At 44.8% G+C, this 15959-nt stretch overlaps 1 protein-coding gene across 6 annotated transcripts in view; it reads left to right on the plus strand.

Moving 5' to 3' along the window:
• LOC103474702 (histone deacetylase 4-like) overlaps positions 1-15334 on the plus strand; it is a 61863-nt gene extending 46529 nt beyond the window's left edge. For 5 of the 6 annotated variants that reach the window (XM_017310946.2, XM_017310944.2, XM_017310938.2 and 2 more), the window contains 18 exons: positions 414-545; positions 658-862; positions 3036-3256; positions 5492-5716; positions 6501-6696; positions 6812-6945; positions 7023-7125; positions 7208-7254; positions 7347-7454; positions 7969-8024; positions 8212-8299; positions 8387-8506; positions 8835-8932; positions 9148-9266; positions 9887-10020; positions 10775-10859; positions 11227-11371; positions 11731-15334. In XM_017310946.2, coding sequence (XP_017166435.2) covers positions 414-545; positions 658-862; positions 3036-3256; positions 5492-5716; positions 6501-6696; positions 6812-6945; positions 7023-7125; positions 7208-7254; positions 7347-7454; positions 7969-8024; positions 8212-8299; positions 8387-8506; positions 8835-8932; positions 9148-9266; positions 9887-10020; positions 10775-10859; positions 11227-11371; positions 11731-11773 — 2259 coding nt within the window. In that variant the 3' untranslated portion in view covers positions 11774-15334. The remainder of the gene's footprint in view (positions 1-413; positions 546-657; positions 863-3035; positions 3257-5491; positions 5717-6500; positions 6697-6811; positions 6946-7022; positions 7126-7207; positions 7255-7346; positions 7455-7968; positions 8025-8211; positions 8300-8386; positions 8507-8834; positions 8933-9147; positions 9267-9886; positions 10021-10774; positions 10860-11226; positions 11372-11730) is intronic. The other variant, XM_008425848.3, reaches the window with a different exon arrangement.
• The last annotated feature ends 625 nt before the right edge of the window (positions 15335-15959 follow it).

Genomic DNA, 15959 nt, shown 5'->3' on the forward strand with positions numbered 1-15959 from the left:
ACTCCTCTTTATGTCCATGCTCCTCCCTCTTGCTTATAAATGCTCAGGTTTGTTAGCATGGCCATCGCTGATAGCAGATAAACAGTTTTCCTGCAACAGTAAATATATGTATTTTTTAAAGTTACATAATGAACCTTTAACTTTTACTCTATTGTCGTACAACTTTATTTTTGGAGTAGAAACATATTTTCAGTCTGGCTCTAACATTCTGTCGTAGAGTTGACCTGAATTCAAAGTGCAAATAAACAGAAGGTGTAAAACACGCTCGTCAAAGAAGACGGCTGCCATCAAGAAAGCTTCAGCTAATCGACAAAATGAACTTACTGTAATTCGGAATCGTGTGGTCTGTTTTCCGTCGTGTGCCAGATGTTTCTCCGTATCTGTGATGCAGATTGTGTAAATGTGTTTTCCAGGCATCTCTGGCCCAGCGGCTGTGCAGCGGCGATCAGGGCTCCATCAACCAGCTGTCCCTCTACACCTCGCCGTCCCTCCCCAACATCACCCTGGGGCTGCCCGCCACTGCTACCGCCACCGCCGCCTCCAACGTAAGGAGGAAATCAGCCGGACGTCTGACTCTGCATCCATGAATGTGTTTATTTTGCAGTTTAGCATCTGTTTTTTTGTTTGTTTGTTTGTTTTTTCGCCGCCCTCCTCCAGGTGACTTCCGCTCAGCAGGACGCAGGCCTGCAGCCGGCCCTCTCCCTCAGCCCTCCCTTCCTGTCCGGCGGCCATTTGAGCCCCTACCTCGCAGATGGCGGGTCCGGTGGCCACGGCGCCCACAGCCCCCACAGCCCCCACAGCCCGCTGCTGCAGCACATGGTTCTGATGGACCAGAGTCCCGCTCAGAGCCCGCTGGTGACAGGTGAGGCCGAGTCGAAAAGCCTTGAAAACGTGGAACGTTTCCCAGGTCTTCCAGTCTTGGGAAACACATTAAAGCAGGCTTCCTGGAATCTGATTTTACTTCTTTCCAGGTTGGAAAAATATTTGTATTTCCAGACTTTATTCTCTCTTTTGTTGTCTAAAAGTTGGTTGGTTCATTCCTTCTGTTCCTTTCTACCTTTCTTCTTTAGTTGTATCCATCCATCTTTCCATTGCACTACCTTTGCTTTTTGTCCTCACTTTATTACTTGTGTCCTCCTTTCCTACTTTTTCCTTTGTTCCTTCATTCCTTCTGTACTTCCTTGCTTTGTTGTATAACTCAGTCTTTTCTTACCTCTGTTCTTTCTTCCTTCTGCCCTCATCCCTTTGTTTTTCCCTCCCCAATTATCTTCCCTGTCCATCCTTGTCTTGTTCCACTCGCCCTCGTCCTTCCTTATATCCTTCCAGCCTGTCATCTTTCAAATCACCCTAATAATATTTGTCACAAATCCATGTTGAACTTTCTTATTAAGTATTTTAGGATGAATGGAAAAGACCAGGAAGTCTGGAAATATGTAGGAACCCTGGTTTAAATCTAAATTTTAGGTTGTTTTTTTACATGTGTTTCTATCTGAACAACATTCTGTATTTTTCATGTTCAAAGTCACAATTTGATTTCTTCAGGAAACGAAGAACATCATCTAGTTTCATGGCTTGTTGGTAAACGTGTGCATTCAAATATCCAGGATGTTTTAATTTTGAGAGGATTTCTCAATTTAAAGTCTGGAAAAATTGCCGTTAACTGAATAAAACATGAAGGAAAGCAGTGAGCCATTTAAAAGAAAAAAGAAGGAAAAAAATTAAATATAAAGTGAGGCGTTCTCGCACTCAGAGGGGATGTAACCCCCTCTCGCTGACAGACGTCCATTCATTTGCTCAAACTAATGAGCTCCTTTCATATGTCAGCGTATGCTATGAGAGTGTGACATGGGAGCATTGTGTGCCCTTTCCCATCAGCTCATTCACAGACAAAAAAAACATGGCTTCTATTTTCAGGCAGGCATTAGCGTTGAAAGAGCTGTGACGCACATGCAGACGCACGCAGGACTGTTTTCTGCTCTTTAAAAGCAAAAAAAAAAAGAAAGAAAAAAAACTTTGAAGATTCCAGATGTGAGAAATTACAGATTGGAGGACAGAAAACCGTCGTCATTTCTTGTTTTCCTCCCGTCTCCCCGGCAGCTGTGCGTCGGTGGGGTTTCTGCATCCTGGCGATGCAGCGGTGGACAAATCTGCACAGTAGTCAAACTCCTCGCATCATTTAGCGGCCCCCATTAAGGTTTAGAGCTTTCCCCCCCACCGCCATGCCGCGCCTTGAGATGGCGTTGAGCTCGGATGATCGCGCTGGAGGAGCCGCCGCAGTATGGCGGCACAGATGGTTCTGCTGGTTCGGGTTCACTCGTGCATCTGCTCGCTCGCCTCCGGTTCGGCAGCGGCAATCAGTGCAAGGAGAACCAAAGAGTACTGGGGGGGGGGACTCAGACACGTTTACTCTGATACCTCGAAATGAAATGATTAATCAGTCTCTGGTTGTATGTGTCAGCTCCGATCCCCACAGCATGACGCTGCCACCGTTGTGTTTCTCCGTAGAACAATGCATTCGGGTTGATTTGAATATTTATCTCTCAGGAAAGCAGGAAACCCTTTTCCACATCTGTTACAGTAAAATGTAATGCAATCTAGAAAAACTAAAAACAGACCTTAACACCTTTTCCAGAGCCAAAATATTCTTTCCTTTCTTCCTTTTATATTCTTTCCTTCCTTCTTTCATTATTTCTATATTTTCTATATTCCCTCCTTCCTACTCCCCTTCATTGTTATTGTTCTTATCTTTCTGTCCCACCTTCCTTCCTACCTTAAGTATTTTATATATTTAAACTACAATCAGAAGTTGAGCCTGTAAAAACATTTAACTTTTCCCTTCAGGAATCTTGACATAATCCCAGATTTTGTCATCCAGACTGTTTTCCTGAACAGATCTGATCCGTTGTCTGTCAATAAAAGTGTCTTTCAGCGTTACTAGTTCAGCATTTCTCACCGGGACGTTCAGATCAGATTGTGCCGTTCATCTAATCCCTAAGCCCCACTGTGTGTGTGTGTCTGTGTGTGTTCGTCCCCAGGCGTCAGCGGCATGTCCATGTCGTCGGCCTCCATGGCCAAGCTGCAGCGGCAGCACCGGCCCCTGGGGCGGACCCAGTCGGCGCCGCTGCCCCAGGGGAGCGCCGCCCAGGCCCACGCTCAGGCCCTGGCCCTGCAGCAGCTGGTGGTGCAGCAGCAGCACCAGCAGTTCCTGGAGAAACACAAGCAGCAGTTCCAGCAGCAGCAGCTCCACCTCAACAAGGTACCCGCTCCTCCTCTCCTACATCCACCCCTCCGCTGTTGTCAGCTGTTGATGTTGAATGTATTAAAAAAACAAAACAAAAAAAAGACCTTAAAGCGGGGTTTGAAATATTCAGTGAACGGGGTGAAAGCGGCTCTGGTGGCGGCCGCCTGGACGTGACACTGCGGCGAAATAAACAGATAATTATCAGCTCCGGAGGGCCGGAGGAGTGTTGTAGTTTTGCGTAGGCAGCTCAGCCAATGAGGCGTCCTCCTCTTCTCCCTCTCTGTAGTATTTCTGTTTGTGAGTAGGTGGAAGCAGGTATGGGCCGACACGTATAGCACAACCCGTTTGTGTGTGTGTGTGAGTTTATATCTGCAAACGCTCGCATTCACGTTTCTGTGACTGTGGTCGGTGCGAGCTAACCGTTCGCTGCCATGGCAACGGAGCGGAAGCCCGCGCCTCATATGGGCAGGGAGGAAGTGAGCAGTTGGTCGCTCCTGTCGGCTGTTACCTATCAGAGCCGAGGATTCGCCGGAGGAGACGAAGAGAGGTAGGCGGATGAAACGAGGGATTTCCTCTCCTCCGCCTCCCCCGCTCCGTCTCCCTCCCTCGCAGATGTTTCCCAGCTCTCCAGCGGCGGCTTTCCACACAAACACCTCTGGAAAAGCCGCCGGCACACCGAGGAATTATTTGTACCTCAACATTTCTCTGTGGTTAAGGAAAATGTGGATTTGCCTTCATTTAGTCCGGATGAAATATGCATCGATGTAGTTATTTTAAGATCTCTATTCAGTTGAAACCAGATGCACTTTTAATTCTTTTTTTAATTTGTTTGCTGTTTTTATTGTTGTTTTCACCTATAAGAAGCGAACAAAGCCAGGATATCAGGTATCAACTTTGGTTGCCAAACATACCTTCGTTGCTCAGTAGATTTAGAAGAAACTTAAATAAAAAATTTTAAAAAAGTCATTCCTCTACAACTTCTCTTTGGTCGCGCGCCCAGATTTGAAGCCATTTCTCGTCGAACATCACAGAGCAGCGCTTCCGTCTGGAGCAATATTTCTTCTGATCTGTGATCACAGTTCATAACGAGGTCTGTGGAGAACAGCAGGCTTGCATTACCCACGTAGAAACAGAGGAAAGGGAAGCGGATGATTACGGAGAGAGAAAACTGGGAATACCTATAGCGCCCGAGCGAAAATGTTCACATATCGACAAGTCGTAAAGTTTCTTAAAGGGGCAACCGGCCCTTTAAGAACATTTATGATCTTGATTTGGCCCAAAATAGAAGCAGGTTCAGCAGCCCTGCTCTGGACGTCCCTTCATAAACAGCATCAGCGGGTAATTATATGCATTTTTCTGATTTTTATTTGTAAAAAAAAAAAAAAAAAAAAAGCAGAAAAGCTCATCGTCAAGGAGAGTTGAAACATCGTTGAGGAATTCTACACTAACTCTATAGTTTAAAAAAACCCGATAGATGTACACAGATTTACAAAGATTTAAAAGACAGGAAACTGAAGATAACGCCTCCAGCTGACAGCAGCCGCTCCGAACGGGGGACCGGATCTAGGTTTGAACCGGACAAAGAGGACGGTTTTGGACAGGGGGACTGGACCTGGGTTTGAACCGGTACTGAGTAAGTGGAGCACAGGGTTCTCAGCGGGGACATGTCCATGTCTGTTTGGACGCAAAGGAGACTCAGACAGAAGCCCAGAGAGCGAATGAATGCTCTGACGTCAATGCTGTCCCCTTGGCATGAAACCACAGAACCCGAGGGCTTTGTAGCTCTGGGAACACACACACACACGTGCGCGCACACCTGCAGGCCACGCTTGAAACTTCCCACTTTGTCTTCCTCTGCAAGGGTCCACATCATAAACACCCCCACAGCCTGGCAGGGTGAGAGCCGTTGGGGGCTTTGACTGGTCCGTGTCGGTGGAAAGTGAATCAGCGGGCGGGGTGAAGCGGGGCGCGGGATGAGTCGATGACGAGCGGCGCGACTCCGAGTGTGGAATGCCTCTGATCAGCGAGACATGTTGCCCCGGTGTCCCGTCAGCACAGGCCACTCACATCCAATTAGAAACAGAGAGGTTGGAGATGAGCTGACTGCGTAATCCAAATTAAGCTCGTTAAACGCAGAATGCTTCAGAGAAAGGAAATGATTCATCAATTCGATTCGCGCCGGATGGGATTTGTTGGATTATGAAACTGATTTTTTTTTTTTTTTTTTCTGTTGTTTTGCGTTTTCCGCAGATGATGGGGAAGCCTGGCGAGTCGCCCGTGGGGCGGCAGCACCAGAGCCACCCAGAGGAGACGGAGGAGGAGCTGAGGGAGCACCAGGACGCCGGGGCCCTACCGCCGGGGGTCACTATCAAGCAGGAGCCGCCGGACCCGCAGGAGCTGCAGGAGCTGCAGGAGCTGCAGGAGGAGGCGCTGCAGCAGCACCGCGAGCGCGAGCAGGAGCTGCTCTTCAGACAGGTACAGCATGAATTTACATCCAGAATATCACTTTGGATCCTCCACCTGACAAAACATCAGAGATAAATCATTTGTTTCGGCCGCCATCTGTTGGCAGTTTGTTGTAATTACAGTAGTACAGTTAAACTATTTTAAAAAATCTATCAGATTCATCACACTTCTCATCACTACGGTTAACTTTGTAAGCTTGAAATGTAAAATGTTTAAGAAAAACTTTTATTGTCTCAAACTAAGCATCTCTGTTTTGTAGGTTTTCATATTCGGGACGGTTTAAAAAAAGTTAATTTGTTTCAAACATAAATTAGAAATGCTAAGTATAATGTGCTTCAAAAGAATGATAATTTATCATTGCAATAATCTCATGACCTCATTTTATCTAAGCGTCCGTTGAGGTATTTATTAAAGACGTTTTTGGTTCTAGTGGACTTTATTTAGCAATAATCCAACAGGAAGTGGGTAGAGAGAAGGGAGGAAAGACATGCAGGAAAGGAACTGAGGACGGGATTTGAATTTGATGTATTTCTAAAGTGAAATTTGCTGCCAAGCAACCCAGCCTGACACCTCACTCATCTTTTCTCTCAAATTTGCGACTCTGCATTGCCGACCGCAGTACAAGACAGTGTAACTCTGCTGTGAACTAGGTAACAGTCGGTGGGAGAGAGGCGTTTAGGTCGAAATAGTTGGTGTGATTAACATTAAAAAGTTAAACTTGATTAATCGCATGCGTAAGTCCATTAAAACTTGTTAACATCTGTTTTTGTCTTACTCGTCGCCACGCGAGCAGCAGGCTTTGCTGTTGGAGCAGCAGCGGATCCACCAGCTGAGGAACTACCAGGCGTCCATGGAGGCCGCCGGCATGACCATGTCCTTCCCCGGACACAGACCCCTGTCCAGGGCGCAGTCATCTCCGGCCTCGGCGTCGTCCTTCCCCATCAGCGTCCCCACACAGGATCCTCCCGCCAAGCCTCGCTTCACCACAGGTCAGCAGATCTGATCGAATCCTTGAAATCCTGGAAAACGCCTGAATTTCAAGTTGACTTGGAAAGCCTTTGAAACTGCTCGGCATTCAGAACGGAGAGTTTTGCTTCTCCTCAGGCCTGGTGTACGACTCCCTGATGCAGAAGCACCAGTGCATGTGCGGAAACACCAACAGCCATCCGGAGCATGCCGGGCGCATCCAGAGCATCTGGTCCCGGCTGCAGGAGACCGGACTCCGAGCTCAGTGCGAGGTGAGCCCGGAAAGCCGACTCTGCTTGACGACCGGACCGCGATTGCCGCTCCGTCTGACCGCGTGTGTTTTGCTTAGTGTATCCGTGGGAGGAAGGCCACTCTGGAGGAGCTGCAGACGGTCCACTCCGAAGCCCACGTCCTGCTGTACGGGACCAACCCACTCCGGCAGAAACTCGACTGTAAGTTTCACTCTGTTCATTAAAACCAGGAGGAATCCGCTGCCGTTTCCAGCTAATCCGACGTTTCCTCCCTGATCGACAGGTTCCATAACGCCCATGTTCGTTCGGCTGCCGTGCGGAGGAGTGGGGGTCAGTCATAAACGAGCGTTTCCCTAATTCGTCTCCCGTAAGTTACCCCCTCCCCCACACAGGCGTGTCTGACGTGCTTGCTGGCGTTTCAGGTGGACAGCGACACCATCTGGAACGAGGTCCACTCGTCCAGTGCGGCGCGACTCGCCGTCGGCTCCGTCGTGGAGCTGGTCCTCAAAGTGGCAACCGGAGAGCTAAAGGTAAACGGTTCTTACCGTCCACAGCTTGATTTTCAATACATTTGAACGGTGAAGATGGAAAGATGCATTTCAGTTAATGGTTCCCGGTTCATGGAATAATCTTGACAGTGAAATAAAACATTAACTTTTGAACTTTTAAATAAATCAGTTGAAGCGAGGAAAGTTTTGCAAATAATGTTTAGCACCAATGTTTTGTTGTTTCTTTTGTGATTCAGAATAACAAAAAATGTTTACCTCTGGTTATTGATTTGTTGAATTTGATTTTTTCATTCATGCCATAGTTACCTGGTTTTTTGGGAGTGGGGGGATAATAAATAGGATAGGAAAGAAAAAAAATAGAATTCCAAAAAAAAAAAAAAAACTTTGATCAGGCACATGAAAGCCTATAAAAAATCTAGAATGTTGTGGCTGGAGCTTGACTGAATGTGGGATGTGAATTCCTCTGCAGCAGGTTTTTATCTATTTGTGTTGATCAGTTCTGCTGCCGTTAACAAACCTTCGTCTTTCTTCCCAGAACGGTTTTGCGGTGGTCCGCCCTCCTGGACACCACGCCGAGGAAAGCACCCCCATGTAAGGTCACAGCCGTCACCACACACCCCACACAAACAGCAGCAGGGAGCGCAGCGACACTAACCACTGGGTTTATTTGCATGTAAAGCGCACAAGGCGAAGCGTTGCCATGTAAACATGAGAATGGAGCAATGACGTGCGTTTGTGTGTGGATTTGTGACGGTTCCCGCCTCTACTGCCGTTTCAGGGGCTTCTGCTACTTCAACTCGGTGGCCATTGCAGCCAAACTGCTGCAGCAGAGACTCAGCGTCAGCAAGATCCTCATTGTGGACTGGGTCAGTCTCCTTAGCAACCGCATCTTTTAGTTTTAGCCCAGTCCTAGTTTGGCACTGAACGAGCTCACTTTATCTCTCGAACTTAAGGATGTTCACCATGGCAACGGCACCCAGCAGGCCTTCTACGATGACCCTAATGTCCTCTACGTGTCTATCCATCGCTACGACGATGGCAACTTTTTTCCAGGAAGTGGAGCGCCCGACGAGGTGAGTTTTCCAATCTCTTCTGGTGACTGAAAATCTTTCTAAACTATGAATGATTTAAAATTTTATCACTAGAACCTTCTCCCGTTTTCTCAGTTTGATATTTTAGATAATTGCAGAACGTTTGGGCAAATGTTTTGTATAATTATCCCACTAAATCTTTTCTTAAAAGTTTTATTCTGAACCATTTCTTAATTAATCAGTGCAGTTTTTTCCCCAAACTTATCCATTTTATTACTTAAGATTAATTTATTATTTTAACACTTAAGAAAAAATACATTCATTATTCATTAAAATAATGGAGGTTGTTACCGTTTTCTGTTTGGTTCAGGTGGGGAGCGGTCCAGGAGTGGGCTTTAACGTCAACGTGGCCTTCACCGGGGGCCTGGACCCCCCCATGGGAGACGCAGAGTACCTGGCTGCCTTCAGGTAACGTTTGGGAAGATTTGACTCATTTTTATGCTTTGGGTTCTTTCTATAATCATTAAACTGTGTTCCAGGATGTTTGAAGCGAAATTTTCTTAAACTGAAACTTACTCAATCAATACCTCGTCACTGCTTCCTGTTTCGATTATTGACCTTGAAGAGTGTTCTGTGCAGCTTGATAATGGTAATCCCCCCCGCAACCCCACCCTTCTCTCCAGGTCTGTGGTGATGCCGATAGCCGACGAGTTCGCTCCGGACATCGTGCTGGTCTCCTCCGGCTTTGACGCCGTGGAGGGACACCCCCCACCGCTGGGCGGCTACACCCTGACCTCCAAATGTGAGCAAAAGATTTTTTTTTTATCTCAAACACCACCTGCCCACCAGCGGGATAACGTGCAACCGCATCCCTTTTTATTTTTTTTTTGGGTGTCTGCAAACCCTTAAAGAGTCTTAAAATACTGTTTGTAAATATAAGGCTTGAAAATGTCTGAAATATATTTTAAAAAGGTAAGTTGGCCTTAAATTTTGTCTTGACAGGACTATTTCTATATAGTTTCTTTTTTGACTCGAGACAGTTGAAGCTACCGCTAACTCACTGCTAACATACACAGCTAGCTGGCTTTTTTTTTTTTTTGTCCATCATGGTAAGCATAATTTTATTGCCAGTTGGCTGGACAACGTTTCTACATTTCTATGGAGATACAGGTCTTAAATTCCATTCATTATGGTCTTAAAAAGTTGCCCTGCGACAAGACTGGCGACCTGTCCAGGGTGTACCCCGCCTCTCGCCCGGAACGTTAGCTGGAGATGGGCACCAGCAACCCTCCCGACCCCACTGAGGGACAAGGGTGTCAAGAAAACGGATGGATGGTCTTAAAAAGTCTTAATTTAATTTTAGTGAACCCTCCAGAAACCCTCAATATGCACATATTTGACTGATGGGTTCTGACCGCTCAGGTTTTGGGTATCTGACCAGACAGCTGATGACCCTCGCTGGAGGCCGGGTGGTCCTGGCGTTGGAGGGAGGTCACGACCTCACCGCCATCTGTGACGCCTCTGAGGCCTGCGTGGCTGCCCTGCTCGGACAGGAGGTGAGAATTTCCAAAATGTAGCATCAAGTTTTGATTCTGAACAGTGTCTGGACAGATCAGTTTTACAGATTAATTGCATTCTTGGTTTTTGAAGAGTTGATTTCTGGAAAATCTGGATCTATTTTTTTTGTCCTCCAATGCTCTCCATGCTCTCCAGAGACACCATCTTATTTTACTGCTTCTATTTATTTGGACTTTGAATTCAGGTCGACTCTGTGTGACGAAACATAAGGGTCAAACTACTAAAAAAAACAAAAAACAGTTCAAGCTTTTTTCATATCAAAGCAACTTTCTTATCATTTTAAGATGTTCTAGTAAAATTGCGTATTTATTCTGGACTAGTTATGATAATCATCATAACTAAACACAGCCTGGCACTAACACTCCATCTCAGGAAACACTTTTTTTGTCATTTGTAATTTCATTTTTAGAAAAGAAAGTGAGAAAAAAAATCTGGTATGGAAAAATTTGAACACTTTGTTTATACGTGCTACTACGAATGCATTAACAGATTTAAAAAAAAATCTTCCTAGCTGGAAAGCTAATAGTCACATGTTACTGAACATGCAGTGTCAATTTATTTCTGGAGCACCATTTTAGGAGTAAACAGAACAGTGGGAGTTTGCTGGGAATGGACGAAGCCCTGTTTTCTCTTGTGCTTTTCCTGTCCAGACTGACCCCTGGTGGAAACCCGGTCCATCCTCATGTTTCCATCCTCATGTCTCCATGCTCTGTGTGTTTTTGTCACGTGCAGCTGGATCCGCTTCCAAAGGCTGTCCTGGAGCAGAGGCCCAACCCCAACGCCGTGCGCTCTCTGGAGAAAGTCATAGAGACTCACAGTGAGTTCGGTCACGTAAACACACACACACACACACAGTGCCACCACAGGAAACACACAGATGTTCTTTAGCTGCAAAACACGGAGGATCACACACATGGTTCTCTGCTGCTGATGGAGAGAGGTCTCACTCTGAGTGGAGAATTAGAAAGCACAGACATGGAAGTAGTTTGTAGGACTTTTAAAGGTTCAGGTTATAGAGTGGGAAAGATTTTCATATTTTTAACTGTGTGTTACAACTGTATAGTTGCTAGAACAGCACTATTCTTTGGTCATTCTTTATACATTGACTTTCACCAGAGTGTACACACACGGGGACACGTTCCCCGCTGTTTCTTATTTTGTCCTGTCCTCCCCTTCCGTGTCAGGTAAGTACTGGTGCTCGGTGCATCGCTACTCGTCACGGCTGGGGCTCTCTCTGCTGGAGGCCAAGCGAGGCGACTCGGAGGAGGCTGAGGCCGTCAGCGCCATGGCGTCTCTGTCCGTCGCCAACACCAACACCATGGATCAAAGGTGCAACTTCCTGAGAGAGCTAAGCAGACAAATTCCTCTAATTGTTTTTTTTAATACAACCTTTGAAAATCACAAAATATGTTTATAGTTTTTAGTTGGACTTTTGTAGAATTTGTGTCTTATCATCTAAACATTAAACATGCAGCGCCTTCTGAAGTTACTGTCCTTGTCACGCTTGTTTAAATTCTACATCTTGGCCAATGTTTGAATTTGATGAAAAGCGTAAGATCATCTGCATAGAAGCGTATTTTCTGACTTAAAACACATTTAAATTCTGTATTTTGGTCAGTGTATGAATTTGATGAAGAGCGTGAGATCATCTGCATATAGGCATATTTTCTGACTTTTTTCTCTCCCAGCAGGGCGGAGGAGGAGCCCATGGAGGAGGAGGCTCCGCTGTAACCGAGGCAGGCGTCAGGGCGTTGCAGTGTTGCCATTGACCTCTCCGGAGAAGAGCCTCGGCTGACCCCTTCATTTAGTCGCCCCTGACCCCACTCACCACGTCAGTCACCTTGACTGGCGATCCCTCGGTCTAAAACGAGGGAGGGGGAAGGGGGCGGGCTCAGCCTCAGTGTAGGGAGCCAATCAGAAGACGGAGGACTGAACTGAAATGGGAGGAAAAAAAATAAAATAACAAAACTTAACGGCGTTGCTTAGCAGCACTCGTTTAGAGACACTCATTGTTTTTTCTGTCAGTCTTCGCACCTTGGTGTCGGCCCACAGTGGCCGACTGTGCGATCACGGCAGGGGGCGGGGGGGTCGAGGTCAGATCTTATTGCAGAAAGGAAAGGCGTGCCGTCACACTCGGTGCTTTGCGCAGCTGCCCTCTCTGACCGCATTCAGTCGAGAAAGCAGGGACAGCGGACGATCCCGACCGTCCTGGAGCAGCTCGGGAGGGATTTGGGGTGGGAGGGTTGCGGGGTTAGTAGGGTGTTTGTTTCTCTTCTCTTAACTTCGTTCCCCACTAAACAAGGGGAACGCCGCGGCATCTGGGAGGACTTCTTTTTTTTTTTATCGTGCCGCGCTCACTGTGGATTCGCCGTCGTTCGAGGAAGGCTTTTGCAAAAGATTTTGACGGCTGAGACGGTCGCCTCGCCGGAGCAGCCTGCCGTCAAAGGTTGACGAGTGAGAGGAGTGCCTTGGAGAGGTGGGGGGTGGAGGGGGTCCGCCAGTTTTCAGGATTGTTCAGGAAAAAGATTGCCTTAAGTTTAACCATTTCTCCCACCGAGGAATTGGTGCGAGGAAGGAGACGGGGGGAATGAGGCGGGGAACGACGAAAAAAAAAGCTAACAATCTTTCAGCATGTTTACTAGAAAGTGACTGAGACGGCATTTATGTCTCCAACGGCCTCTCTTGAAGAGTTACTTTACTTTTTTGATGGATCTATTTTTCTGTAAAAAAGTTTAAAAAAGAGAGAGAGAGAGAGAGAAAGAAACCGGTTTGTAAAAAGGTAGTTGCCAGCTTCTTTAGACAACGGTGCAAACACAGAGAAAAGGAATCGGATCGCAAACTCTCACAGCAGTTTAGCCTTTGATGTAGCCTCCCTTTAAGAGTCAGCGCTTTTTGCAGAACAATTTGCAGAGCATGCATTTTAAGCAGATTTTAACGAATGTTGCCCAAAAGAGAAAGGCGAGCAAGAAAAAAGGAAGAAAAAAAAAAAGCCAAAGCATGAGTTTGCATTTTTACCGTTCTCTTATCTGGAAAGGGCGAGTCGACATGCAACATTTCACGTATTGGCCCTTTAACCCTCTATGGTATGCATTATGATGCCAGTTAGGGGACAAAAAAATTGTCTGGAGTTTTGTTTTGTTTTTTTAATTAGTCTTAAATTACACAAGCAAATTGTATCAGTTCGCGATTAAATGAACACCATCATAAATTTGGTTGCATTCTTACAATTAATAAAGATAATTTCAATGTTTGTAACCACAAAACAATGAACAAAAGCAATAGAAAACTTTTTCAGTTCTTTCTTTGTATGTTTTTTTTTTACATTTGGTGCTCCACCCCACTTCTTTAGCCACCCTGGGCATCTGCCCACACGGCAAAAAAAAAAAAAAAAAAAGTTAATATGAAAAATTCCCCCCAAATCAAGTTTGAAATACGCTTTTCCTGAAGTTATTTGACCAATCAAAGCACTCTTATTGGTTCCTTATGGTCTTTTGTCTGTTTTTAAAGTATTGCATCATGTAAAGCGGTGCCTTTCGGAGCTCTGGCAGGCCAACATGGTACCATAGAGGGGGGTGGCAAAGCTCCCAATACCCGGTCCAACGTTTACTGATTTAATCCGCCTCGGATCAGGTGAGCGTTTCTTCTTAACGCGTGCTGATCGAAAGGTTGGCAACTACCTTAATGTGAGCTTCACACCAGTCGTGTATATTTAACTGAATATATTTTGACCGTAATCCAAGTATTGTCGGTTTTGTATCTACGTGTTTGAGTTTCCGCATCGATGTCGTCGATTTTATGATATCAGAAACATGTTCGGTTCAGCGAGTCCACTTTTCTTTTCTTTTTTTTTATCGTGCAAGATTATTTTTCTAACATCTTGTTTTTTTCATGCATAGGTTTCGTCATGTTTTGTTTTCCTCCATTTTGTTTTTTTTTCTGGATAGATATAGGGCTGCGTTCATGTACTTTCAGTGCTGTTGTCGTTTATTCTTTCTTGTATTTATGGAAAACGAGGAGCAACACTTCCTTTCTTCCTTCCTTTCTTTCTTTCTTTCTTTCTACGGCTCCCGAAGCCTTTTTCAGCATTTTCATCAACTATGTATTTATAACATGTACTGTTTATAGGAGATTTGTATATGGAAACTTTATAAATGTACTCTTACCTTATGACAGCTATGATATTGTGAGCAAAAAAAACCTAGTACGGTGTACAAACAGCGTATTGAACTCGTCATCGACTGCACTGTTTTTCAAGCGGCCCTCTGGCCGAATCGCAGCACGGCACCGCAGTCGACTTTGATGCGTTTCATCACTTCGTTGCCTCATCAGTTCATCCTCCTCCCGCTCATGGGACGATGTTCACCAGACGTTTCGAGGCCGTTTTCACGTAGCTCCCTGCGGCTCAAAACGGCGAAGAAGGAGAAACCGACTTGCCGCAGCTTTAACCGGACGTTTACGTACACTGGATTGAAAAAAAAAAAAGAAAGGAAACGTTGCCGGGTTTTTTTTCTCACCATTGGGCATTAAATCAGACTAATTGTTCTGTTTTAAATTTCTTATATTTGCTGAATGCCGGAATAACAACACTGATTTTTATTAGCTTGAATTTTGAAATGAACAAAAATGTCCTGATATTTAGTGGACCTGTTGAGGTCGCTCGAGGATTTTTGAGATGTTCCCTCCAATTACATCCAAAGCTTGAACCCGACTCGTGTCCAAGCGTTTCAATTTTGAGAAAATTAAACAAAATATTTGATTATTTCTGGCATTTAGCTTGTTATTTAAAAATCCTAACCTAAAACAAGAAAAGTTTAGGCTGATTTAATGTCAAACGATGAGGGGAAAATGGGTTTTTCTACAGTTCAAACAAATGTGGTTTCAGCTGTAATTTAAAGACGCCCATCATGTTTAAGCTGATATCATTTTATAAACCTGTAAGATTAGAAGTTGATTTGATGTTTTTCCAGCCTAACGATACATTCCACTTGTTATCTGTTTAATTTGGCTTCTCTCAAGTATTTTTTATTTTATTTTTATTTTTTGTAGAAACCTAAGTAAGGTTTTTGTTTTTCATTGTTGTTTTTTGCTGTCTGCTCGCACCAACTTTAACTCTTTTGCATGGTTTGAGTCAGCATGCCTGCTTGTCTATGTAAAGGAAAAAAAAAGAAAAAAAAAAGAAAATTGTATTTGCACAACAGAAGAACACTGGAGGGACTTTTAAGACGAAACCTCCCGGACGCGGTGGAGGCTTTTCTCCAGCCTCTGCCGCCGGCCGAACGATTTACAAAAAGACTTTGACGCTGAGAAGCATTTGATATTTTTCAACACGATTCAGCACTTACGGACTGCATTTTAGAGAGAGAGAGACGTGCTCTGCCAAAACCTCCGCAAACATTCACAACTCCAAGAAGAGACTCCCAAAGAACGCTCTCGTTTCAAAGGGTTTTTTTCATTTTATTTTAATTTTTTATTTTTTTGCAAATGACGGATGTTGTCCGGAAGGCAGTTTGGGAAAACAAAGGGCATCGCCATTTGATTGTCACACCCACCTCGGCCAGTTCTATATATATATATATATATATATATATATATATATATATATATAAAAACCACTGTGGCTCAAGAGCAAATCTTGGTTTACATGTACATTGATGAGAAAAAATGTTATTTTTTGTTCGTTTGTCTCTATTGATGAAAAACGTTCTCTTTCTTTGGGACCTACGCTTTAGACATTTCATCTCTGACATCATCTATAGAATATATTTCTGAAAATTACAAATGTTTCTTGTGTTTTTTTCTTCCTTTATGAAACCAGATAAATGTTTTGATTGAGTAATTTTCTTTCGTTTTTTTTTTTTTTTTGCTATTTCATGAATGCAGCGAATTGACAACAAGAAGTCTGAGCAGAATTGATTTA

The sequence above is a fragment of the Poecilia reticulata genome, chromosome 2 (genome assembly GCF_904066995.2).
Source record: "Poecilia reticulata chromosome 2, P_reticulata-male-v2, whole genome shotgun sequence".
NCBI lineage: Eukaryota > Metazoa > Chordata > Actinopteri > Cyprinodontiformes > Poeciliidae > Poecilia > Poecilia reticulata.